At 59.5% G+C, this 25,661-nt stretch overlaps 3 protein-coding genes across 5 annotated transcripts; 1 reads left to right on the forward strand and 2 right to left on the reverse strand.

The window, feature by feature from the left end:
- The first annotated feature begins 811 nt into the window (after nucleotides 1-811).
- NDUFA4L2 (NDUFA4 mitochondrial complex associated like 2) lies at nucleotides 812-6,572 on the forward strand. The gene is made up of 4 exons (XM_028165849.2): nucleotides 812-4,389; nucleotides 4,752-4,840; nucleotides 5,649-5,709; nucleotides 5,833-6,572. The coding sequence occupies exons 1-4, from the start codon at nucleotides 4,333-4,335 to the stop codon at nucleotides 5,887-5,889; spliced, it is 264 nt and encodes an 87-aa protein (XP_028021650.1). The 5' UTR covers nucleotides 812-4,332; the 3' UTR covers nucleotides 5,890-6,572.
- A 165-nt stretch (nucleotides 6,573-6,737) lies between these two features.
- On the reverse strand, nucleotides 6,738-11,699 carry SHMT2 (serine hydroxymethyltransferase 2). Of its 3 annotated transcripts, XM_057556994.1 has the most exons (13): nucleotides 11,544-11,644; nucleotides 11,093-11,321; nucleotides 10,354-10,551; nucleotides 9,777-9,856; nucleotides 9,396-9,596; nucleotides 9,019-9,100; nucleotides 8,810-8,932; nucleotides 8,544-8,683; nucleotides 8,071-8,236; nucleotides 7,775-7,874; nucleotides 7,535-7,690; nucleotides 7,347-7,454; nucleotides 6,738-7,224 (listed from the first exon to the last, which is right to left on the reverse strand). In XM_057556994.1, the coding sequence occupies exons 2-13, from the start codon at nucleotides 11,189-11,191 to the stop codon at nucleotides 7,097-7,099; spliced, it is 1,581 nt and encodes a 526-aa protein (XP_057412977.1). In that variant the 5' UTR covers nucleotides 11,192-11,321; nucleotides 11,544-11,644; the 3' UTR covers nucleotides 6,738-7,096. The 3 variants fall into 3 exon arrangements, with proteins under 3 accessions (XP_057412977.1, XP_007198745.2, XP_057412978.1); XM_007198683.3 differs by lacking the exon at nucleotides 11,093-11,321 and having other exon boundaries at nucleotides 11,544-11,699; XM_057556995.1 differs by lacking the exon at nucleotides 9,777-9,856.
- A 2,541-nt stretch (nucleotides 11,700-14,240) lies between these two features.
- On the reverse strand, nucleotides 14,241-23,683 carry NXPH4 (neurexophilin 4). Its single transcript, XM_007179642.3, has 2 exons — nucleotides 23,480-23,683; nucleotides 14,241-15,806 (listed from the first exon to the last, which is right to left on the reverse strand). The coding sequence occupies exons 1-2, from the start codon at nucleotides 23,534-23,536 to the stop codon at nucleotides 14,943-14,945; spliced, it is 921 nt and encodes a 306-aa protein (XP_007179704.2). The 5' UTR covers nucleotides 23,537-23,683; the 3' UTR covers nucleotides 14,241-14,942.
- Between the last annotated feature and the right edge of the window lie 1,978 nt (nucleotides 23,684-25,661).

Here is a 25,661-nt window from a genome sequence, read left to right on the forward strand (position 1 = left end):
CCGGGGTTGAGGCTGGCAGGGTCGGCTGTGGCCAGAGAGGCCTAAGGTCTACACCACTGGCCCTGGGGGCCAAGAAAGGAAGTTTGTAGGCAGTCAAGCAGGGGCACAGGGTCCACAGCCCCAGGAATCTCCTATCATCAGAACCTCATTATATGGCTAGACTAACAAGGCCTGCTTCAAGGATCCCAGTGACCTCTCTGCCACACTTCGCCACCACAGGGCACAGGCAGCAGCTCTGGCATGTGTGGGTGTGAAACTCTGAGTGTGTGGGGGGAAGGGAGAAGGGGGTTTCTCTGTGCCCCTGCTGATTATGGGTGTCTGTGTCCCTGCTCTGTAGTGTGTGTGTATGTGTGTGTCTGTGCCCTGAATGTGTGTCTATCAGAGTCCCAGGTGTTGTGTGTGTGTATATGTGTGGACCCCTGGTATGTATGCCCCTGGTGTGTGCCTGTGCCGCTGAGTATGTGTCTTGTCCCCGATCTGCCCCACCCCTAACCTCTTAAGATTTTTGGCTGTCTCAGCCCCTGGGTGTCAGATGTACATATGTGCTTTGACGGGTCTACGTGTCTGTGCATTCTTCACTCCTGCGTGTGCCCCGCGTGTGGGCATTTTCGTGCGCTTCTACCTGCAGGACCGTGTATGTGTGAGAACCAGGAAAAGCTTCTGGTGAGTGTGTGTTGTTCGGGCGTCTCTGCCTGCAGGTGTGTGTGCCTCAGTGACAGTGCGTGGGCGTGTGCCTGGGTGTGAGCCGCGCGGCGGCGTATATTCGAATGACAGTGTGACGCACGCACGCTCGTATATATGTGTGTGTGTGTGTGTGTGTGTGTGTGTGCGCGCGCGCGCGTGTGTGCGCTCGCCAGGGTGAGTCTCCCGCCCCCGCCCCTTCCTCTCCCCATTTCTATTCCTCTCTCCTCTCCGGGCGGGCTTGGCTCCGCCGTCCGCATCATCTCCATCCATTATTGAAGAAAGAGCCGCGTCCGCTCCAATCACATCAACACCCCCCGCCCCCCTCAGTTCCGCTCGCCCCGCGGCCCCTCCGGGTGCTGGGGAGTGGGGGAGCCGCAGCGCGGCGGGTGCGCCGGGCAGTAGCGGACTCATGACCCTATGCCCCGAGCTGGGCCAGGCACCGGGACGCCGGGGTCCCGGGCGGAGAGCGCTTTGCATAAACAGATGGCGCAGGCGTCTTTGTCTCGCTGGTTCGCCGCTGCGCGGCTCCCGGCTCCGCGGCTGTCTGGCTGATGCAATCATGATCATCTCAGAGCCTCGGGACCCGGCGTCCTTAATAGCGGCAGAGGGGGTCAGGGGCCCCGGGGCTCCCGAGCAGATGCTGGGCACTGTGTCTTCCCACCCTGGCGCCCCCTCCACGCCCCACTGCTGCAGAGGGAAGACGGAGCCCGCGCCAAGGTGACGGGCGTGTGGAGGTGACCGGGAAGGGGACCCTGGGCAGTGCCCCGAGGTGTCCCCAGGCTGTCCCGTTGGACTGCTGCAGACCCCCAGGGGCAGCAAGGCAGAGAATAGGAATAGAACCGGGGAATGGGAGGGGGGAGAAAGACAGTGACAGAGAGAGAGGCATTTGTAAAGAGGCACAGCGAGGTAGAGCAATGTAGAGGGAAGGAGAGACGAACGGAGGGAGACACAGAGAAACAGATGCAGGGGGACACAGCCAGGTAAAGAGAGCTGCAGAGGGAGAGACAGAATGAGAAGAAACAGAGAGACAGTGATAGGGTCTGAAGCAGACGCAGAAAAAATGGGCAGCCAGAGACTGGGGCAGGTAGGGTCAGAGGGCAGAGAGCAGTCTCGGGGCGGAGGCGGAGCCCCGGGCATCTGGGGCAGCCCAGCCTGTCGAGAGAAACTGGCCTGAACCTGGGGTGCCCACAGCTGGCGAAGTGGGAGCTTCCGCGTCCCCTCTCCTTCCCTTCACTCGGCCCCACCTCACAACAGAAGAGTGGAAGTTGAGGGACCCACTGCCTTGGCGGTGGGAGTGGCAGGAACGGCTGGCCTGTTGGCCGGACCGACACTCCTGGCACTAATTTACCTGCTCAAAAGCCGCGGGGCACAGGGCCAGCGCGGCCCGATAGGGGGCGCCTGGGGCATCGTCCCCTAAGAGCTTGAGAGCAGCTCCGCCTCCAGGGGGCGCCCGCACCCACGGCCCCGCTGCCAACTTGTTCCATGGAGTCCAGCTGCTTTTGACGTTCGGCTCCACCAGAGCGCGGATTAGTGTCCTGTACGGTTTAGGGTTCAGAGTCAGATCCCAGCGGGAAACCAGCCCGCCCCTGGCCACGCCTACTCCGCAGCTAATGACCTCTGTCGGCTCGGTCAGCGTGGCCTGAGTCCTTCTGGTGGGAAAATGCGGGGAGGTGGGAAGAAATGGGATGTGGAACCCAAGGAGTTCTGTGTCTCAGCTTGGCCCCAGAGACCACGATCCAGAGATGGGCAGGACCTTAGAAATAGGGTCACCGACAAGGGGTGAGAGACAAGTACCAGAAGCAGGTGAAGGGGCAAGGAGCCCCAGAGAGGCAAGAGCGAAAGCAGTAATGTAATAAGGAACTCCGGCGGAGGCCCAAGGCAGGAGGATCAACGGCGGCTCCAAGGAAAGAAGCGGGTCAGAGGGTCCGGAATGCGCTAGGCCCGGGTCACTGGAACTCACAAGAAAGGGCACCGGAAGGAAGGAGAGGGCCCAAGAAGCAAAGGGGCGCGGTACAGGGGCCAGACATCCCTATCGGCATCCTGGCGCCCCAGCTGTGCCACAAGAGCCAGATGTGCAGCCCAGCTGTGCGGCCCTCGACCTCGAGCTCCAGGAGTGATTTTTAGTCCCAGAGGCTGGAGGGCTAAGGGGCACAGGTGACAGGACACCTCAGCCTCTGACCCAGCCCTGGAGGTGCGGGTGCTCTGGGAGGGCCGGGCTCTGCGCTGCTCCAGGCTCTGACATCCCGTCAGTCGCCCTCCCCCGTCCCCCCACACACGTAAGCACTGAGTCTCTGTCTCTTTGTTCTCGCCGTGTCTCTGACACTTTATCTCATTATCCGCCGGAGGGAGGCGGAGAGCTCGGGACCCCGCAGCCTAATTACAGCCGCGCTTGTCAGCGCAGGAGGCTGGGGACGTATCAGCTCGGGGCGAAAGCAGGAGGGCCCCCAGAAAGGGACTTCTCCCTCTCGGTGCTCTGAGGGGCACAGCGGTGGGTGCACAGCTTGCCCCTGCCTGGGCACCACGGGGCTCTGGAGGGGAGAAGTGAGAGAGCTCTGTAGGATGGGCTGCCAGGGCAGCAGTGGGGGAGGCACGGAGGATGGAGGTTAGTGTGGAGGGGGGAGAGGTGGTTAGGTCTCAGCTCCTGGGTCCCTAGGACCCCAGTTCCCCAAAGACGGTGGCAGTGAGCTTTCCCACCCTGACAACATAGCATACACGCGAGTTCATACACCCCAGTTGGTCGCGTAAAGGGAGGCAATCGCTCTACGACGCTTCTGTCTCTGTCTTTTTCTCTTTTCTCCTTCAACATCTTTTCTATCTTTCCTCGACTGTTTCCTTTACTCCATTCTCTTTCTCTCCATCACAGCCAGAGACAGAACGTGGCCTCCTTGGATGGCTACACCAGGTAGGCAGGGGAAGGAAGTCTCTCAAGCCCCCAAACTTAACCAACTGACTTATTCTATTCTGAGCCAGGTGTAGGATAATGCCCGGCTTCCCTGGCCTCCAAACACTGTTCCAGGCTAACCACAACACAGCTTGGAGAAACCAACTTGAAGAAACCACCCAGGACTAGAGTGGCTGGGGCAGCTTTAGTGCTGTTGGTCTACCTGTCCTCCTCCTCTTCCCACTATACTGTGGAGGGAGACAGAAGCAGGGCCCCCAAGACCTGCCAGCTCCTGGGTGGCTCTAGGGGTGTCAGGGAAGCATTACAGATGCCCTCATTCTTTCCTGGCCCCTCCTGGTCCCACCTGTGAACACTCCCACCTGCACTTTGCTGGAGGTCTGTCTGCCTGTCCCATGGTGAGTCCCTCCTCCCACTTCTGGATCCCCCTCAATCAGTCTCTGAGTCAGAGTCTGAGAGGCCTCTCCCTTGGACCAGCGCAAAGCCCAAAGCATGATATCCCATGGGCGAGGGTCTGACCCCTTGGAGTGGAGAGTGGGTGAGGAGAAATGCCCCTGTTCCCCAACAATTCTCTTCCCAGCCGAGCCTGGAACTGCTGTAGGGAGAGAGATTGGGGGCGGGGTGAGTCTGTAGAAGCGGCCGGGCTGGGCCAGGCTGGGCTGGGCTGACCCCTCCCCAGAGAGGGGCGGGACCCCAGGAGGAGGAAGGGAGCAGGGACGCTGGAGAGGACCAGACACTGGAGAGGCGATATGGCAGGAACCAGCCTCGGAGCCCGCTTCTACCGGCAGATCAAGAGACATCCCGGGGTGAGTTTGGTCCCAGGAGCCATGATTCTACCTTCTAACTCTCTAGCTGCCCTGGCAACCCCCAAATCTCCCAGTACCCTGCCTCTTGCCTAGTTCCCCCAAAGCTCCTAATATTTCTTCAGGGTGCCCTCAGTCCATCCCTGCAATATGCCCTCCGTGTCCCTTGAATCCACCTCAGACAGACTCGCAATAGGTTGAGGAAGACTAAGGCAAAAATGTGGTGTGGGAGGCTGCCGGTCCTCCCTCGCGGAAAGGAGGGGGCGCCAGACCCGGGGTGGAGGAGAGGGCGGGCCGAGCAGAAAAGCTTGTAAAGGGCGATTGGGAGGGGGCTGCCCCTGAAAGTTCCCTCTGTCTTCCCGCAGCTCATCCCGATGATCGGCTTCATTGGCCTGGGCATGGGCAGCGCTATGCTCTACTTGCTGCGACTCGCCCTGCGCAGCCCCGACGTCTGGTAAAGGCCGGGCTTGGGACGCAGGAAGGGGTCCTGGGTGGGGCAAGATGAGACAGGGACGCACAGGCCTCCCAGGAATGGTGGGAATGAGTGGTCCTCGCGGGAATCCCCAGGCAGGTGGCATCTCGGGGAGGGAGCCCGCTCCTGACCTGCGAGGCTCCCCGCCTTCGCTCGGGCCCACCAGACAGCTCACTCCTCAGTGGCTGGCGACTCGGCCCGCTTTGGGCTGCGGAACTAGCACCTCTCCCGGCCGCGTTGCCATGGTGACGCCTCTCTGCTGGCCGCCGGTGGCCTTCTGGTACCTCTATCTCGCCGCCCAAGCGCTGGGGGTGTAGCCGGGTGAGCTGCTGCGGGTGCCTTTGGGGCCGGGGCGGCGCGGAGACCGCAAGCCCCGCCAGAGGCGGCGGCAGCGTAGGGTCCTCCAGCACGCAGAAGCACCCACGGCGTTGTCTGAATTCGAGGCACGTCACTACAACCCCAGCGCCTCGGGATTTCTGCCTGATTCCCACCGCTCTGCTCTATGGGGCTAACCTGGCGTGGCAAGGAGCAGGCGGGAGTCCCTGGGCCGGGTTGTCACGTCTATCACCTGGCCCCAGGCTGACAATGCTGACAGCCTTCTTGTCTCACTTGTCAGCACCCGCTAACGTGCCCCCTCCCCTCTCAGTCTCTGGGAAATGCCCCCCACCTCCGCGGAAGAGGGGGCGTGCTGGGGCGGGGGCGCAGACCCTGCTGGTCCCCTGAAGCTCCAGAGTCCTAGCTCCCAGAGGAAACCCTAACCCTCCCCCTCCCCCTCCCTCCCTCTCCACAGCTGGGACCGAAAGAACAACCCGGAGCCCTGGAACCGCCTGAGCCCCAACGACCAATACAAGGTAACTCCCAGTGGCTTCAGGGTTGCGCCTCGATCTGCTCATCTCTTGATCCCAGCTGGCACCTCCCACCCCAGCAAAGGGAGGCCTGGGGCACTCGGTGCAATCCCCCTTTCTCTCCCGTAGTTCCTTGCAGTTTCCACTGACTATAAGAAACTGAAGAAAGACCGGCCAGACTTCTAAGCCTGGTTGCAGAGCACATCGATGTAAACCACCACCAGCCAGCCTACTCATTTCTTCCACTCTCCACCGTCAACCCCAGGGCACCCCTCTAGCCACCCCGTCCAGCTCCTGCTTACACAGGCCAGTTCCCACGAGGAGGCAGGCAGCTCCACCCCCACCCTCTTCCTTTGCTCCCAGCAGCGGAAGCACCTCTGACCCTCAGCTTCAGTCCCACGAGGGGCGAGGGGGAGTTAGGTGGGCAGGCGGTAGCCTGGGCAACCCAAAAGGCCATGCCAGTCCCCCTGCCCTGCGGGCCTCACAGGGCGTGGTGCACACTACGTGTGGAGCGTGGCCTACGTGAGAGCCAAGACCAAGCAGAGGCCTGAGTGCCAAGTGACGTGGCGGGCCCCACGTTAGCCCAGGCTCTGGGCACCAGCCCAGGGGCGGTGCTTTGGCTCGACTGGGCTCGGCCAGGCTCGTCACTGACAGCCCAGCCAGCTTGGGATGAGGCACCTACACCCAAGGAGGTGAAGCTTGCTCCTCCCAGTGCCCAAGCCCCCTGCTTCCCGTGCCAATGGGCACCCCCTCCCACCTCACACCTGGGCCTCCCCCTGCCTTCCCCACCCCTCCCCTGCTCCTCTCCGTCCCCTGGGATCAAACAGAAGCAGCCGTGGGCAAAATACAATTTCATTTAACAAATTGAATTTGCTGCGCCTGCTAATCACGTCTGGTGTCGGCTCTGATCAGAGGGAGAGGAGACTGCAGCCCCAGGGGTCCTTGTGGTAGTGGTGGGAGGGAAGGGAGGCATGCTGAGGGAGACAAATCACCACCTGGCCCGGGGACCCCTCCCACAGTAACAGAAGCTCAGGGTAGGTCAGCATTTTATTAGATAAAAATGAAAGAAGGGTGCCTACCCACTCCTTCCTCTGGCTCACAAGGGGAACTCCCCCCTCCCCAAGAGAGGGCAGGGAGTCTATAACACTGAGATAATGAGAGAGGTTAGGGCAGAAAGCCCCAAGCCTCTTCCTTCTAAGTCTTGTTACAAGAAGAAACCTCCTCAGCTACAAATCCTGGGAAGGGGAACTATACCCGCCTTTTCCCCTAAGTGGGCGGCCTTCCCCTCCTCCAGCAAAAAATTGGAAGATAGGCAGTTACCCCCACCCCTAATTTGTCCAGGTGGGGGAAGAGGAATAAATGTCAGTCTGTGCGCTTCATTTCTTAGGTGCCTTCAGTGCTCATCAAAACCAGGCATGGGGAAGGCCTTGGCAAACTGCTCCACCCGTTGCCTGAGGTCAGCCAGCCGATGACTTGTTTCTGGGTCTTTGAGCAGGAAGGATTTGAAATCCTGGAGTCTGGCTAGAGATGGGGGAGAAAAAAAAACTGGTCAGAGCTCTGGGGAAGGCCATTCCATCAGTTGAAGGAGGGGGGAGACAGTGAATGTAAACTGGGTGGGGGCAGGGGAGGTCTTGCCCACTCACCAGTCTTGCTCTTCACCTCCAAGCCGATGTTGACGCCTTCATCTATAAAGCCCACAACTTTCCGGAAGTCATCCTCACGGAACTGTCGAGAAGTCAAGGCTGGGGCCCCTGGGAGAGAGGCAGGAGAGGATTAGCATGGCCCAAGCCCACCTGGCAGCCACCCTTCCCTCCTGGAACCCAGGTCTCACCCAGCCGCAGGCCCCCAGGTGTGATGGCACTTCGATCTCCAGGACAGGTGTTCTTGTTGGCCGTGATGGATACGAGTTCCAACACCCGTTCAGCTCGAGCTCCATCCAGACCCTTGGGCCGCAGGTCTACCAGCACTAGGTGGTTGTCAGTGCCACCTGAGGGGGGAGAGTAAGCAGGAAGTACTGAGTCCTGGGCCTCTGCCTGAGGGTACAGAGGCTTTCACCTACCCCCTGGCTCACCAGACACCAGCGAGTAGCCTCGCTCTAGCAGGGCATCAGCCATGGCCCGAGCGTTCTTCAGAACCTGCAGGGAGTACTCCCGGAACATGGGGGTGCAGGCCTGGAGATGAGACAGCAGCACTGCCACCTTAAGCCCTGCCCCTTCTGCCCCTCCACCCCCAGCATAGTGTGACCCCATCCCAACCCCCTCCCATCCTGGCACCTCCCTTCCATCAGCTCCAACTTCAGTTGGCAAGGTGCAGGGTCTGAACCTGTAGGCCATGCCCCACCCACCCCACAAGAGTAGGCTCCCCAACCTGCTTTAGGGCTACAGCCACCGCAGCAATGGCATGGTTGTGGGGGCCCCCCTGCAGGGACGGGAACACAGCAAAGTTGATTCGGTCCTCAAACGTGTAAGGGATCTCCCGGCCCGTCTTGGGGTCCACAGCCCGCACCCCCTTCCGGTAGAAGATGAGTCCTGACCTGTGCAGGAGGTAGGCGGTCAGAAGCTAAGCCGAAAAGAAAGGGCAAGGGGGTGGGGAGAACAGAGGAAGCTGGCTGGCCCAGCCCCGCAGGCTCTCAGAGTCCAGCACAGTTGTGCTCAGTGTGCTAGACTCCAGGGGCTGAGGGGAGCAGCCCTCACCTCCACCCCCAAACCCCCTGTCGGGGAACTGCCTCCACGGGCAAGAGAAGGAGAACTGTCATAGACAGGGCTTCTGGTGGGAATGAATTCCTCAGATCCAGCCCAGCGACACCCCGGGAGTGAAGGCAGTGAGAGGCAAGGCCTGACCTGGCCCCTCGAAGGGTCTTGTGAGCGGTGGTGGTGACAACATCCGCATGCTTGAAAGGTGAGGGGATCACCTTGGCAGCCACCAGGCCACTGATGTGGGCCATGTCCGCCAGCAGGTGTGCCTTGACCTCATCACACACCTGGGCAGGTACAGAGACAGGCCTCAGCCTGGGGAGGGCCCAGACAGGCCTGCCTAAGGCTGCCCCTCCTCCAAAATCTCCCCACCAGCCCTTAGGGAGGGGCGGGTACTCCAGCCCTCCACTCACATCTCTCATGCGGGCGTAGTCGATGAGGCGAGCATAGGCACTGGTACCAGCTATGATGAGTCGAGGTCGGAAGAGCCGAGCAGTGAGTGCCAGCTGGTCATAGTCAATGAGGCCGGTTTTGGGCTGGACAGACAGACAAAAAGCTAAAGCCCTAAGAAGAAAGCAGGGCAGCTCCTCACAGCTCCCTCCCCACACCCTGGAGCACTCACATTCAGCTTATAGGGCATAGACTCGAAGAAGATGGATGTAGCTGAGACCCGCTTGACATCAGACATGTAGCCGTGGGTGAGACTGGGAGGGGAGGAGAGGAAGTAGGCAGGTTCAGAGTGGAATAACTCTCAGACTTAGCCACTCCCTTCCTGCCCAACCCCAAAGGCCGGGGTCTCTGGAACACTGCTCCTAGCAGGCACCACCCTCATGGCTCTGGGCACCGCTTTCTGGGGTCTTATCTTCCTCATTCACTGGAACTTGCAGGACTGGGAGAGCCCTGTTTCATCCGCATGGAACACAGTAGGTGTTCAACAAATTACTCTTCTCCCACGCCCATACTGCCCACAAGCCCATCACCCACCCCATCTATACTCACTGGCCCCCATCGGGCAGGTCCAGCCCCATGATTCGGTCATGAGGCTGCAGAAGGGCTGTGTAGGCAGCCAGGTTGGCTGGGGACCCCGAGTAGGGCTGGACATTGACTCCCCACTGAGCAGGATCCAGGTCAAAGGCCTCCAAGGCCCGGCGCTGACACAGCAGCTCGATTTCATCCACTACCTCTGCTCCTCCATAGTACCTGCAATGGGAGGGGAGTAGATCAGGGCACAGAGAAAGGGTTCCACCATCCCCCTGGACCAGCAGCAAAGGACTGGGAAGGCCACTTCTCTATACACACTGGGAGGGTACAGGCAGGTGTCCCCCACTGGGATCACCATCCCTGAGGCTGTCCTCCAGCCTTCTGGTGCCTAGCCCTCACCTCTTGCCAGGATAACCCTCCGAGTACTTGTTGTTCAGACAGGACCCCAAGGCCTCCAGCGCAGCTCGGCTGCAGAAGTTCTGGGGTGGGGGAGGGGGCAATGTCAGAAGGTATTGAGCCCCCTTCCCTGGATCCCACAGCCCCATCCTGCCAGAGCCCCAGGCTGCAGGGAGGAGCCGGGTTCTACAGAAAGCTCTGTTCATTCAGGATTCCGTGCCAGGCCTGGGGCAGGGCCAGAGCAGCATCCTCAGAAACCCAGCTGCTGTGATAGGTGTCTCCAGCAAGGCCACCTGTCCAGTTGAACCTGTGCTTCCAAGCTTCTCTTTCCTATTGGGATTGAAGAGGGACCAGACTAAACTATAGGAGCCCCAGGAGGCTCTGGAAGCTTTCTAATGCCCCATCCCATAAGCCAGACTGGCCCTGCCTTTGCTTCAGAGGTCAGTAAGAAGAGAGGAAGATGAGGTCCAGCAGGAAGGCCCTGAGTCTGAAAGGGAGAGCTGGAGAAATAGCAGGAAGATGACCTGTTACTTGCAGCACCCACGGTGGCCTAAGCCCTGGCCCCTCTCCCAGGCCCCACCTCTGAAGCAATGAGCTCCAGGCCATGACACTGCCTGTCCTTCTCTCTCCGTAGCAGCTCCCACATCTCAGGGTCACTGTCCGATAGACTCTCCTGGCCTGACCAGCCCTTGGTTGCTTCTCCAGTCTGGGTCTGGGCTGCCTCGCTGTGCTGGCACCGTATGGCCATCCTGACCAGCCGACCACATCTTCGCAGAGGCTGGGGGAGGAAAAGACAGGGTCAAAGAAAAAGTGCCCAGACAAAAACAGTCAACAACCCTCAGCCATGCTTATCAGGCCCTCAGGCTCCATATCCAGCAGCCAGTTGTCTCATTGGTCTGTTCCAGTTCTCACCACTCCCACCTCCACCTTCAAAAGCCAGTTCTAGAGCCAAGGTTGAGATCAATGTCCAGGGGGTGGTTCTGATTCGGTCCATTCACCTCACCTCAGACTCTCCCTCCACCTCTGCCCTTGAACCACTCTGCAAAGCCTCGGGCAAAGTCTGTCCTCTAGAAGCCTATGTCTCTGGAACTCAGGGGCAGTCCCCACCCACAGAAACGCATGGTCTTCCTGCAGAGCCTTCACAAAGAGATACCCCAGTCAGGGTGGGAGGCAACCAAACTGGCAAGAGTTAGGGCAACGAGCTGTACAGGTGGTTTCCAGAGCAACGGAAGTGGCAGGGTAGACCTTCAGCAGCCCCTGGGGAAGAGGTGTGTGTACGGGGTTGGGGGTGGACTGCTGGCAGGGAAGCCAAAACCCACATCTTGTCTTTTGTGCTCCCACTCTTTCCACCTCCTTCCAGCCCACAGAGCCATGGGACCCCTGATACAAGCAAGGGTGACCAGCTGCATCATTTGCATGGCTCAGAGCTCGCAGGAAAGACTTAGCTCGCCGGTCCAGGCCAGGAACCCCGCTCGCTGGCCAGCACAGGGTCCACAGTTCTCTTCCCTAATGCCACGTCAAATGGGCGGTCACAAGGCCTTGGGGCATCTGGTTACCGGAATGGAGAGGGACCCCAATCACCCCGCGTGCACCGGGGGTCTCAGGGACCCCCTAGTTGCCCATTCTCTCTCCCCTCCCGCTCTCCCCTCCAGAAGACCCAGACACGTGCGTTTAAAAGCCAAGAGAACCCCAAGTTTGTGAATAGTTAACTAGGATAGGAGGGGAGCTTACTTCCTACTAGTCACCCAGCCTCCGGAGCCCCATTCTTACCCGAGTTGCCCAGAGCAAAGAGAAGGGCAACATCGCAACCGGAGATGAAGGTCGCAGGAGTTCCAGGCACCAACTCCGTCCGGGGAAAACGAGGGGTTGGAAGAAGACTGATCGGAGAGCGCATGCGCGAAAAGAGCTGCCGGGAAGCCACAGAATTAGGGCGGGGTCTATGCATGCGTAAGGTGGACGCTTTATGGTCTTTTGGGAATTGTAGTTTTTTTTCCCTCTTCTTCACTTTCATTTCCCGTCTGTAGCCCCAGGGTCAGAAGCTTTTGCCTGAAAGAAAAGAGATCCAGTGCCGCCCCATCTCCTCGTTGTCCTGAAGCTCTTCAAGGTTTTCTTTCTTTCTTTTTTTTTTTTTCCTGTCTGTTGTCCAGACAGCAACAATTTATTGGGTGTCTACTGAGTGAACCTAGCATTATTAGGCTCTCTGGGAAATACAAAGAGTCCTATACAAGCTGAAGAACCCTGTTGCACTGGAAAGCACCCTGGTTTGGAAGAGTGAGAGACCCAAGTTCAAGTTCCAGCTCTGGGACTAACTAGCAAATTAACCTATTTGAGCCGCATTTTCCTCACTTATAAATCAATAATAAAACAACATGTAGGAATTAAATGAGGCTGTATGTAAACATGCTCTTGGATGGATCATCCCCCCCCTCATCCTCACAAACCTGCCTCCTCCGTGGCCATCTCCTCTTTCCCTGGGACATCCGGGAGCTGACTGAGGTGCTCCCTCCTTTCCTTGCTCTTGCTGAATTTTGTTACCAATTCATTCTTGCTGCTCCAGCAATCACGGAGCTCTCTTTGTATCCTAGGGCTATAGATCCTTGGAGCTGGAAGGGATCTTCCTTGTAGCCTGACTTCATCAGGACTCATTCTTTAGGGGAGGGACTCATGGATCCCTCCAGGAGTAGGTTCCCAAACCTGGACATCAGAATTGGCTGGGAAATGTGATATAAATATATGAGTGGGGAGCCTTTCCTCAGAGGTTCTAATTCAATGGATCTTAAAGAGTGGGCATTTGCCCACTCACGCTGAAACACAACAAAACCTCTCCTTAGTGATTCTAATAAGCAGTGAATTTGAGAACCACTGCCTTACAACATTACAATTCATTCATTCATTCAGCAGACACATTGAGCCCCTTCACCATGCTAGGCATGCCATAGCTGTGGAAATATCAGAATAGATCACTGACCGCCGGTCCATAAAGAGGTGAACAACAAATGCAATTACAGGCAGAGGCACCTTACTCTGCTCCCAGATGTCCAGATGTCCTAAGAGCAAGGGGAGGAGGAGAGGATGGCGATGGAAGAGATAGGTTTGTGAGTCAAAGAGGGGGAGGACAATCCATCACAAAGCCTATTCACTTGCAAAGTCTCATTTAATCTCCAGAACAGGCTATTTTATTATTGCTTTACAAGTGAGGAAACTGAGGCCCAGATGGGCTAACTTGCTAATTCCAGCCATTCCCACTTGGTTCTCATATCAGGCCTCAGAAGTCCCGCATTAGTTAGCTCTAACCTCCTTCCCTCCCACTCTAGCCTCAGGTGCTTTCAGCTTTTTCCAGTAATAAGCTTGGTGTTGGGAGTCTGCTGGGTTCCTCTCCTTCTTATAATCTCTGACCCAGAGCCACTTCCCACCTTCCTCTTCCTTTCAGTTGATCCTGTTATCCATCCATCCATCACCTATTTATTTTCCCCATACTGACTTTTCACTCCCAGGTGTGTCTGGGTGAGACTCACCTCCGACTCAGTTTCCCGCTGGAGCCAGTGGGCAATCCTCTGGAGAACACTGCTCTCTTCCGGTTTTACCTTGACCCAGGACTCAAGGCGAAGGAAGGCTGAAGACGAGGTGTCGTTCTGTGCCTCAGCTAGTCTGTACCTCCTCCCTCGCCCCAGTCAGGGGTCCCGAGGGGAGGCGGCGGCGGGTGGGGGGTGGGGAGCTGAGCTTGAGAACTGCTAATGAAGCCGCAGCCAATTAACGCCCGGGCCAGGGCTGGGGGCGGATAAAATTAGCAGCTGTGTCGACAGGAGTGAGCTGGAGGCGGGGGGTGGGGAGGGTGGGCAGCTGGCTGAAGGGGCCCTTGTTTGCGTTTGCAGACGGCAAGCAGCAGCGACGCTGCTGGGTTCTCCAAACTCGCGCTCGTCCCTTCCCCCACCCCCTCGTCTCAGGCCTTCCTGCCTCTCTCCCTCCTTCCCCCAACCGTCTGCAAACTCAGCGCCCACGGAATTAGGAAGGAAAAGGAAGATCGATGACTCCAGATGCCGAAAACACCGTTTCCCCTCCCCCCGCCCCACCTGCCGCCTCCCGCCAGCCCCGCGGAGCTTAGCAGGTTGTCAGCGCTCTGCCTACGCTGTCCCTACATCTCCATCCCATTCAAGGCCTTATACCTCCTCCCCCAAAGTAGCCCGCTGGTGGTCCGCTGTTAGGTCTAATCCCCATCCTATTTTCGGCAGCTTCACTTCGCCCACCTCTGGGAGGAAAATTCCCACGTCAGGCAGGGCTCCAACCCCAAGGGTCGTCCTCATCTGTATCTGATCTGGTCTTGGATGACCTCCAAGGTGCTAGCTCCGTCAATATTTGCCTCAGTTTCCCCACGAGCCGCCGAGGAAGGAGGCCCTGGCCAGGTCTCTGCCAGACATAAACCCACACCACCACCACCACCCCCTTCCCTACAAAGGTCTCACACAGACGCGTATTGGATTTCACTTTATTTTGTTCCCTTTCCCGTCTGTTTTGGTGTAGGAAAAAAAAAAAAAATCACCGAGAGGAAGCAGCCGGAAAGCTGGAGCAGGATGGCAAGGACCGGAGGGAGGCGGGCGGAGGGCAGGGGCCGGGTCGATCGCCTATGCCCAGGAGTTCCGCTTCCGCTACCCTAATTATTGGGGTTTCGGGGAAAGGGGAACAGGCATACGTCAAGCAGAAGGGGATGGAAATAGGCCACGGTTTATAGGCCTTTATGGTCTTTACGTGGGTACAGGGTGGAGGACAAGTGCCTGGGGATAAGAAAGTCAGGGTGGGATGAGGGTGCCAGGCCAGGCGTTATTAAAGCTGCGGGCAAAGGGAGTATCCAGCCCAGCGCCAGGGGCGTAAAGAGGACCCAGTGTGGACGCAGGAGACGCTGGGACCGCCTCCAAGCCCCGCCTATTCTGGGGCTGCGCTCTTGCTCCTCCACTTTGGGCTGTAGCCAAGGGGGCTACCCCCAGCCTCGTGGGCACTCCCAATAAGGAAAAGGGGACCCACGCCGACTGATGGTCCCCCGGAGGGCTGTTCCTCTCCGCCCCAGAGTGGAAAGGGTGGACGCGGCCACAGGAGCTGCGGGGTACGGGGAGAGGTCCCACTTAGGGAGTCCGGGATTTCGCGGGAAGCTCACGGCCCGGGCGAGGGCGGGGCGCGCTATCCAAAGTAGGGGTGCTCGCTCTGGAAGTTATAGTCTGGGCACACCTTCTGCACCAGTTTGTAGTCAAAGCTGAGGAAGGAGACGAAAATGCAGATGACTTTGAAGGGCTTGGCACAGAGCCAGGAGGCCTGGCTCTGCGTATGCTCGGTGAAGCACACCTGCGATGGGTCGTACAGGCACGGGCGGTGCTTGCGAGCGCGGTTCGTCTTCTCATACTCCACGTGGCAGTTGAAAGCGCGTGACTCTTTGGTCCCGGGCACTCCCAGCGCGCCCCCAAGCGGACCCGCCAGCGCGCCCCCGAGGGTGCCCCCTAGCCCCGACCCCATGGCCGCTAGCCCCAGCGGGGGCCGCAGCCCAGGGAGCACCCCCTCCAGGGCCAGCGTAGACTGCAGAGGGTGGGGGGCGGGCCCCGGCAGCCAGACGCCCCCAAACTCGACACGCTTGGAGGGCGGCACGATGCTGACGCTGAGGTTGCCCAGGCTGGACGAGTTGTGGCGGAAGTACACGCTGAAGGTACCGTTCACATGGTCAACTATCTTACCCGTCACCAGCAGCGAGAACTTGAGAGTGTGCACCCGGAAGTAGAAGTCCCCCCAGCCGAAGATCTTTTTGGCGCGGGCCGCTTTGATAGACGGCTTCCTCTTGGTGCGCTGCGCGGGGGCCCCCGCCGCCCCAGCCCGGGCCAGTGCCCGGGTGTGGTTAGCCGGCCAGGCCCAGCTCCAGGCACGGGTGGTGCCCAGGCCGTCGGAGGACCTCGGCGGTGCCGGGAGCCGATGGCCAGGGGCTCCCCCTCCGGCCGTGGCCGGGCGCAGCTCCAGGTACTGCGGCCTCCCGGACTCTGGTATCTGGGCACTGACGGCCTGTGGACGAAGAAAGAGGAAAAGAGAGACGCTGGGATTGTCTGGGGCCACCCGCCAGGGCCACGCCGGTCCCTCTCCACAGCCGCTAGGAAACCAAATGGAATCGGGCCTCCCGGAGCAGTTGCTCAGGGAGTGCGCATTTGAGTAGGCCTGCAGCCCTTTCAAGCCGTGTGGTCTCACCTCAATTTCTACATCTGTGAAATGACACTGAGAATCCTTGTGTTCTCGGAACTCTGATGAGGGCTGAGAAAGCCAAAAAGGCCAAAGCCAATGTGGGTTTGAATAGGGAGTGGAGCTGTGGACTCGGGCTTGGCTGGGAGTAATGGGCCAGGGAGAAGCTGGACTCCAGCAAAGGGAGGCCACGACCACTGTCAATGTCCAGCATCAAGAAAGAGTGAGACCTCCCAACACTTTTGCCAAGACCAGAGCCCTCACCCGGGCCTCAGCCTCTACTGCCTTGTGTGGAGAAGCAAGGGAAACCAGTAGAGCTGCGGAGAGCAGTGGAGAGTCTGGACGCTGTGGGTTGAGGCTTGGGAGCTATGTGGGCACCCCTCTCTGCCTCCAGCACTCCTGCTGTGGGGGAGGCCGCCTGGTGGTCTCCCTGGGCTGGGAGGGTGCTGGAAGACCACCCCCTGCCTGCCCCCACTCGTCTCCGTGTGTCTCAGGTGGCCACCGATCTGGGAGACAGCACGGGGGAGTACAAGATGGATCCATAGGCGAGAGCTGCCCGGGCAGGCCCGGGCCATCAATTATCTGGGGCGGAGCGGGGGTGTGTGTGTGGGTGTGTGGGGTGGTGGCCGGGAGTGAAGGAGACGCGAGCGAGCAAGAGGAAGAAATATGGAGATGCTGCTCCAGCGAGGAGAGGGAGAGGAGCCGTGCATGTCAGAGTGTGTCAGTCAGACTGTGCTAGCTGTGGCCATTCAGTGTGGCCCTTACTGCGTGTGGGTTCGGCTTGGGGGGCAGGGAGTACTGCGTGTGTCAGTCTGGGGTGGTTGTATTTCTGTTGGCCTGAGAGGGTTGTACGTATGTGTCTGCCTGCCTGGAGTGATGATTCCGTGTGTGTGTGTGTGTGTGTGTATCTGTATGCCCCTGTGTATCAGTCTGAGGAGGCTGTGTCATGTGTGTCTGCCTGCTTGTGGCGGCTGAACATCTATTGTATCAGTCTGTGATGGCTATGTATAGGTGTCCAGGTTGCATATGTGCTTGGGTTGGCTGTGTCTGTCTGTCTGTGTGTGTTGATCTGAGTGAGGCTGTGTTTCAGTTTGTGGTAGTTGCATCTGTGTGGCTGGTGTAGTTGTATGCCTGGACTGGCTGTATATCTAAGGGTGGCTGTGTGTGATTCACTGAGGGTGTCACTTTCCCTGTGTGAGCTCCTATCATCCCCTGTCCATGTGTCAGGCTCTTTCTCAAGGGTGTGTGTCAGTGTATCCACAATGATATAACAACTGTGGTCTCATTATGTTCCCCTGGGGGGTGCATATGTGTGAGTTGTATATGAATGGTCTGGGGAGGGGGGGGTCCCACACTGGCCTGCAGGATGAGCTTTGGGTAGGTAAAGAGGCCAGGCAGCATGGGTGTCCCCCTCTGTTTGCATACACCATGTGTCCACAGGGGACAGGAATGGCAGAGTCAAGCTGCTGGGCTAGAATCTCCACCGCCTGGTCCCCATTCCCACAGCTCTGCGATCCTGGGTTATTAATGCCGCCGCCACCCGCTCGTCATACATATTTATCGCCCCACTCATTCCTCCTCCCGTCCATCTCTCCTCCCAGCTCAGGTGAGGGGGGCGGGAGCGTCAAGAGTGATTGACTCAGACTGACAAGCTCGAGCTGGCAACTAACACCAGGAGGGTGGGCCTGAGAGGGGCTGAGGGGAAGGGGTCCAGGGCCACGGGGGAGGGGGAAAGGGCCTTCCAGGAGGAGGGAGCAAGGCCCCAGAAGGTGGGCTTAGAGAGAGCAGGGCCTGAGCCCCGGAGGAGGGAGCGTGTGAAGCTTCCAGGGGAAGTCGAAGAATGGTTGGGGGCGAGTCATTTGAACTCTGACACCTAATTTCCTCACCCCTCTGGGCCCAATCACTAGCTCTTTCCGGGGCATCCATCGGTCCCCAAGCCTGCCATTATGACCCTGAATGCCTCTGAGCTATCCCCTCCCAGCACACCCCAGCAGCACCAGACATCCTGCACCCAGTGCAGGACCTGTCAACTGCTTCAGTCCAGCGACTCCTCCCAGGCAGGGGCTGGGAGAGGCAAGTAGGTTTGGCTGGGCTGTGAGGGGTGCCAGGTGTCCCCCCACTGTGATCCCAGACAAATTGCTGCCTGCACTTCTCTGATCCTGGCAAATCCCTGGGCTTTGGGCGCCCGCGCCCCCCACCCGCTGCTGCAGACAGCCAAGATAAAAGGGAAGAGTTGCGGGGCTGGGGCGGTGGGCGGCCGAAGCCACCCTGTGTGGAGAGCTCAGTCAGGGAGGGGCGAGAGTCTTCGAGGAAACGAGCCGAGAAATGGGAACATGGAATCAAATCAAATCAAATCCTCCCTCTGGCTTCCTTGCCCGCACGCTCGCTCTCCCTCTCTTGCTCTCCCTCTCCCTGTTTTTCCATCTCTCTCTCTCTCCCTCTCTCAGTCTCTTTTTGTCTCTGTCTCTTCCTCACTCTGTCTCTAATTTTCTCCTTCTGTGATTCTGTTTTTCTCTCTGTTTCTGTCTGTCTAACTGTAGTTCTTTCCCTCTATCCTTCAGATTGTCTGTCTCCAACCGTGGGTGGGGATGGGAGGGAGGGGAAAGCAAGGTGATAAGGGAGTCCCTCTTTGCCTAGAATCCATGGTGCTCTCCCTCCCCCTCTACGAATGAGAGTGGGAGCAGGGTGTTGTCTGAGGAAGGGTCCCCCTCACTTCAGAGCTGGTTTAATTAAGATAATTGGGCGCAGTGACATTTGCGGAGGGGAGAAGCTAGTCCGGTTGTCGGCTTAGGGGGGCAGGAGGGAGTGGGAGGGTGAGGATGGGGGTGTGCTTCACCAGACGCCTCCGGGCCCTGGCGGGGCGGGAGCCGAGCCAGGAGTGCTTTGCCCCCAAGGCAGCAAGCCCACGCATTGGAGAGGAGTTGAGGCTGCCTTTTGCTGCTGAACAAACTCCACTAGGGTGGGGGGGCTCTTTTGGGACGGGACCGCTGGGAATGCGGGAGGATCAGGCTGTCGGCCCCCCAGCCGCATTGCAGGGCACACCTCCTCCAGGCCTCCAGGCCTCCAGACCTGTCGGTGGCTTCTCTCCTGCTGTGTGGGTCAGGCGGGGTGGCTCAGGATTCTGACTGGGGGAGGGGATGGCACCCTGTGGTTGGGGAGGAGGAGTGCTCCAGGCCTGGGTTGGGGAAGGAGAGGGAATAGCGTACTGAACCCTTGCACCTAGAAAGAGGTGCGGGCACCGCAGTCAGGGCGGGTGAAATAGCCAGGGTCTGGCTGGGAACCAGGGACAGAGATGGGGGTGAGGACAGAAGTGGGGTGGACTGGACAGGCTGGGGTGAAGACTGGGACAGAGATGGAGGGGGACTGGGCAGGCACAGGTATATGGTGCAGAGATAAGGATGGAACAAGGACAGGCATTGGAACAGGGATGAAGAGGAGATCAGAAGCGGTGGACAGGCATTGGGCAGAGACTAGGATGCAGATGGGATAGGGGCCAGGAGAATGAAGGTGGGGGAACAGAACAAGGTGGGAACTAAAATGGGGATGGAGGAAGACAGGGATGGTGGATGAGGGATGGGCATTGGGGAAGAATGAGAGTGGGATAGGGACTGGGAGATGGGGATGGGGACCAGATGGGGGTGGGAAGAGAAATGGGGGATGGGAAATGGTTATTGGGCAGAAACAGGGATACTGAGGGATGCAGAGACCCAGGGGATGGGGTTGGGGATGGGGAATGTGAATGGGGACTAGAATGGGAAATGGGGGACAAGGAAGGAGATAAGAGACAGGGACAGGGAGACAGGAGCTGAGGACAGGTATGGGAGACAAGTCAGAGGAAAAGGCAGAAGACCGGCAGGATCAGGCTATGGGAGGGGGCCAGGCAGGTGGAGGCGAAGATACCTCCTTCCAGACCCTACTATAGCTATAGCGTGAGGGGGCGGGGATCGCCGGTGGGGCGGGCTCTGCCCTTGGGCAGGGCGCCCCCTCCCCCTCAGCCCCGCCTGCCCGCCTGCTCGTGGCCTGCAGCGCAAGGCTCACCGTTATCTGAATTTTGATTTGATTTTATTTTATTTTATTTCCCTGCTTTCCAGAGCCGGCGCAGTCCCCCCGGGAACAGCCGCCCCCCGCCCCCCGCCCTGCGTCTCACTTTATTATTGCAATAAATGTGCCTATAAAGGCGCGGGCTCCGGGGCGCGGTGTGGGGGGAGTGGGAGCCGCGGAGCTGGGATGTAATTTCCCGAAGCCGGAGCCGGAGGGGGAGTGGGCGGGGTGGAGGTGGAGGAGGGGTAGGCGAGGGAGAGGGGGAGACTCGCCAATTTCCAGCGCTCAAGGCAGCGCTCCCTGCTCCCCATCCCCGCCCCGCAGCTCGTTTCCACCCCAAGCCCCGCGACTCCCCACTGCGCCCAGCCACCCTTGAGCCCTGGGACCCCACCCCCATGACCGACCCTGCCCTCTCTCTGTTACCCTGTCCCCTGTCCTGGCCCCCGCCCATGTGGAGTTCCAGGGCTCGGTCCAAAGTTCCGCATCTCCTCGACGATGACTTCATCTCTGAACCCCCGGATGCCCCCTCCACTTACCTGGTCTCTCTGAACGTTTATCTCGCCCCTTCCCAAAGACCCTGTCTCTGACCCCAGTGACCCTTCTTTACCTTGTTTCTGTCCCCCAAGTACCTCACCTCTTCCCCAGCCACCCTGTCCTGGACCTCCAGCTCCTCCCCCACCCCAAACCTAAGACCCTTTAAATTCTTCTTTCCGCGGGTACCCCTCCCATACTCGCAGGCCCTGGCCCAAGGGAGCTATCACAGCGCCCACCTCGCCTGTGTCCCTGGCCCAGCTGCGGCCCCTGATTACCCCCAAATCCCTGCGGACAGCTCTGGGCCCTGGCCCAGGCTGCACGTGCCGAAGTGGCCCAGCCAGAGATTAGCTGGGGGGCTAGAGGGGAATAGGGAGGCAGGAGGGGGTGGCTAGATGCAGGGCTGGGCCAGCCGGTGCTGAGAGACTCAATTCAGCCTAATCCTTCCCTGAGGCATGATAGAGCTGGAAGGTCCCGCAGGGCCCCGCCCCTGCCCTCCCCCAGCTAATTAGTAATTAGTGATTAGTGATTAGTGACTATTGATCGCCTGCTGCTTCTCCCAGTAGGTGGCTGCTTTGGCAAGGGGTGGGGAAGACCAGAGACAGAGAGAGGACTCAAAGACAGTGTTAGAAAGATCCTGAAGGAGGCCTGGGCCAGAGCCCCAGGGGCAGTGGAAGCCAGGAGTCGCAGGCCCTGAAAGGAGACCGGGAGCCTGGAGCAAGGAGGAAGGAGGGAGAGAGCTCCTGAAGGAGGGGCAAGTGAGCGCGTCATGGGAGAAGGCAGGGTTGTTAATGTTGGACAATTAGGGTTTCCCTGTAAACTGTGCCCCACCAGCCTCTTACCCAGTATCAACCCAGTGCCAGCTCTGGCGCTGAGATAGCCCTGAGCGCGCGCACACACACACACACACAAGCCACACTCAGATACGTAAACACATCCTGAGGCTCACACTCAAACGCACTCAAAATGACAAGAAAGCAGATACACACTCACAAGCCTCGGAGACTCACATACAGACAACACATGCACCCCAACACACATATATCCACCAGAGACACACCTCGGGGTAAACACATGAGCACACCCCATACTCACGAGTGCACACAAGCGCACACAGATAGGTACTCAGACACACTCTTTCCTACACACACTCCCTCATGCAGTTATACATATTCACACACCCACGATCTGTATGTACACGTAAACACAGCTTCTCACATGCACACAAGCTGGACTAAATGGTAGATACACTCTCCCCCACGGACTCCAACACGGAGGCCCACAGCGGCAGCTCTAGCACACTCAGATACATCCCCATCGCTCACATCCTCGCGCTAACTCTCCCTCAAGTCTTCACCAGATGTTTCATTCCCCTTCAGGGGGCAAAGGAAATTAAACCAGATAGGTCCACAGGGGAGTTTATTTGATGGGGAGAGGGGAGAGGAGAGTGGGGAGGAATTAGAAAGGAGGGGCAGGGGAGTACCATCCATCCCCACCACCTCTCCCCCGGGGCCTTCACACCTGGGTGGGTTGTGAGACACAGACCCCCTCCCACAGGGCTCTATGGGCAGAGCTAGGCAGCAGGTCCAAAAGAAGCTCCTGCCAGTGGAAGCAGTTTTTGTGGAGGGGGCTCCTCTGCCCACCTTCCAGCTCCTCAAGGTCACCAGGCGGGTTTGGGAGAATCAGGGAGCTCCATCGCCAGCTTCACTAGGGCAGCCCCTGCCCTGCTGGAGCTGCTGAGTGCGATCTGGCTGAGCAGGTGGGGGTCCACGTGTGTGGGGAGAACTACACCCCTTCCAGATTCTGCAGGGTCTGGGAGTTGGGGTGCAGGGAGTAGGGGTTTAGGGAGCCACCTGTCTGCCCCAAACTGGGTAGGTCACACTTAGGGTAGGAAACAGTAAAGTCAGAGACAGGGGAGCTGATGGAAGAAGATAGGGGTCCTGGGCCTAGGCCCCCATTATGGGACTCACGGCAGGGCACAGATGGCTGCATTGTGAAGCAGGCACACTTGCACTCACCCCTTCAGAGCCAACACCACACGCCACACCAGCAGACACGCACCCTGGACCCCAGCACTAGACACCCAAGCCTGGCTGCCCCAGACACAGGCACGCACACAGGTGCACACGCTGACCCCCGCACTCCACACCAGCACACACGAGCGCGCCGTGTACACAAATCGAAGCCTCCAAGTCGGGAGGGAGGCAGATCAAGTCGGGGCCCCTTTAGCCTCTGTCTTCGCCCTGGAGCCTCAGGGAAGGAGGCAGCCTAGGGAGATGGGGGCGAGGACAGGGCAGGAGGAGAGACTCTTTCCAGACAGCCCTCTCCCCCTACCCGCCGGGCGTGAGAGAGGGGTGTGTCTGTGAGGTTGTGCAGGGGAGATGGTGTCTCCGCGGGAAATGTGATGGGAGACTGTAGCCAAGTTCGGCGGTATCTGTGTGAGTCCGTGTGTGCGCGCGTGTGTTCGAGCTGTGTATCCTCGGAACACAGTGCCCACCTGGCATTGTGACAAGGGCAGAGAAGAGAAATGAGAAGGCGGGGGTGGATGGGCGGAAGGACAGACAGCGAGGAAGGCGAGCGAGGTTGGCGCGGAAAGACGGCAAGGCTGACACCCTGCTGGCTTGTCTGTCTGTCTCGCACTCCCGCTCCGTCTGGCGCACTCGCGGGTCGGGCTTCGTCCCCTCCCCCGCCGCGCCTGGAGCGGGATCCGAGTCGGGCCTCCACCCTGGCACCAGCCTCCCGGACCCTCAGCCAACTTGCGCTGGGAGAGCGCCTATCCTGAATCGGGAATCTGTCTGTCCGCGTCCCCCACGCCGCGCAAAGTTCGGAAGCTCCGAGCGGGAGGCGGGGCGGGCGCACAGAGCCCCTCGCACTCTGGGACCTTTGCGTCCCGGACCCCAGCGCTCGCGCTACCGCAGGGCAGCCCTTACCTTCCTCAAGAGCCACGGGCCAAAGAGCAAGAGAAGCCATTCCGGGAGCAGCCGCATCTTCCCGGGAGGCCGGGCGGGGCACGCGGGGCGGGTCCCGGGCAAGCGGGAGCCGGGCCTGAGGTCGAGGGCGCGGGGTGGCTGCCGAAGCGGCGGGAGCGGGCGGCGCGGCCCGCGGACTGAGCGGCGAGAGGAGCGGAAAGCGGCGCTGGGGGCGGGGCGCGGGCGGGGGAGAAAGTTGGGTCTGACTCGGGCGGGCTGGGGGGCGGGGCTCCGCGGAGCTCCAATCCCGGCCGCGCCCCGCGCGCCCCCTCCCGCCCAGCTGGGGGCACCGAAGGTGACTTTCACCCCGACACGCCCCAGACACGCCCCCGGCCCAGGTGCGAAGTGGAGAGGGCTGAGGGATTCGGGCACCCTGTACCCGAGAGGCCGGGTCTGTGCACCGCTGAGGAATAGGGCCGGGAGTGGGGCTCGAGGCTCCGGGACCTTGTTCCCGACGCAGGGCACGGTGGAGCAGGGGCCTGGGGAGGCTCAGCGGCCCAGCAAGACCAGGGTCCCTCGGAGCTCCGGGCCCCTTCGATGCTCCGGGCCCTGGAGGGTCCCAGGGCAGAAGCAGGGCAGGGGCCGAGGTGAGGGCGGGCTGGGCCCCGGGCGCCTGCCGCCGCGCGGCGCTGACGGGGATGGATGGGCGCCCCGCGGCTCATTCGGCCCGGAGATGAGAATCATTGATCACAGACGGAAACCCCATCACTTCTGTCAATAGGGTTGACAAACGGCGCCCGCCGCCCCCCCCACCGCCCCCGCCTTCAAGGCACCTCTGCGGTCTCAGGACCTCTCCGCTAGATCCGCCGTTCACCTTTGCCCCTCGCCCCCCACCGCCGACCCCTCCACACGTCCCAGAGCATCCCCGCGTGTGGGGTTGGGCAGGAACCGCGCCGCCTGTCCGGCCTCTTGGTGCAGTCTCCATCCCTTTTCTCCCAGTGTCCCATCTTTCATCATCAGCTCCTCTAGATCCTTCTCCCCTTCCTCCTCTGTCTCTGTCCTTGTCTCTGTCTCCAGCCTGGCCCTGTCTCTGGCCCTGTCCTCTTGGCTGTTTCTTCATCCCTCCCTCCTCCCACTAGTCTCTCTCTCTCTCCTGCCCAAGGAGTCTTCAGCTGTCAGCTGTTGCTATGCACTGAGGCTGTGGCTGAGGTTGTGGTATGACCGACACCTTGACAGCGAGAGATAGGGACAAGCAAAGACATCGAGAGACAGAGAGACAGAGAGACAGACACATACCCGGAGACACCAGCACATGCCCCCAGGCATGCACGCAGGTGCTTCACAGGGGCAGGCCACACTGCAGAGGTGAACATACAGGCAGAGAGAAACACATTCACACAGAGCAGCACACACACACAGACAGGTGCACACCTAGAGGCACTGATCCACACAGATGGACACACTTGGTTTACACACACACAGGAGCACACAGAGACAGAGAGACAAATGGACACTTTCACCAAGAGACAAGCATACCCAGCCAGGTACTCAGAGCCGACCCCACCTTCCTTGCCTTGGCAGAGAGGCAAACATCCACATATGGAGATGGACACCCACTCAGGTGTACGCCGGCACTGGCAGTCCGAAAGACAAGCCCAGGCACACACAAAGACAGATACAGGGATGTGACAGACACAAAACAAGGATTAGGAATGCTGAGAAGATGAGGCGGACACAGAGACACCCAGAGAGACAGACAGAAGCCAGGAGGTAGGAACCTGGGTGCAGGTGGGGCAGAGTGGGAGGCAGGAGGGGGTAGAAGTCCCAAGGCCAAGAGGCTCCATCCAGAATCCTGAGCCTGTGTGCCAAGCACAGGGGCTGCTGAAATGGTAGTGGGCAGTTGGGGAAGTAGGCACACTCAGGCCCAGGGCACCCAGAACAGAAGCCCATCACTAGAGTCCTGGTTTTCTGGAGTCCTACCCACCCCATCTCTCCTCCTTTTGCTAGTCTCAGGTCACTGCTTTCTGTCTCCAGCTACACACACACACACACACACACACACACACACACACACACCCCACTCCCTGTCTCCATCTCTGTGTCTCTGTCTCTCATTCCATCTGTATCAGCCTCTGCCTCTGGTTCTGCCCCTGTCTCTTCTCCATCTCTGTCTTAGGTCTCTGTGCCATCCTTGGCAGGTGGG

Source organism: Balaenoptera acutorostrata, chromosome 11, assembly GCF_949987535.1.
Source record: "Balaenoptera acutorostrata chromosome 11, mBalAcu1.1, whole genome shotgun sequence".
Lineage (NCBI taxonomy): Eukaryota > Metazoa > Chordata > Mammalia > Artiodactyla > Balaenopteridae > Balaenoptera > Balaenoptera acutorostrata.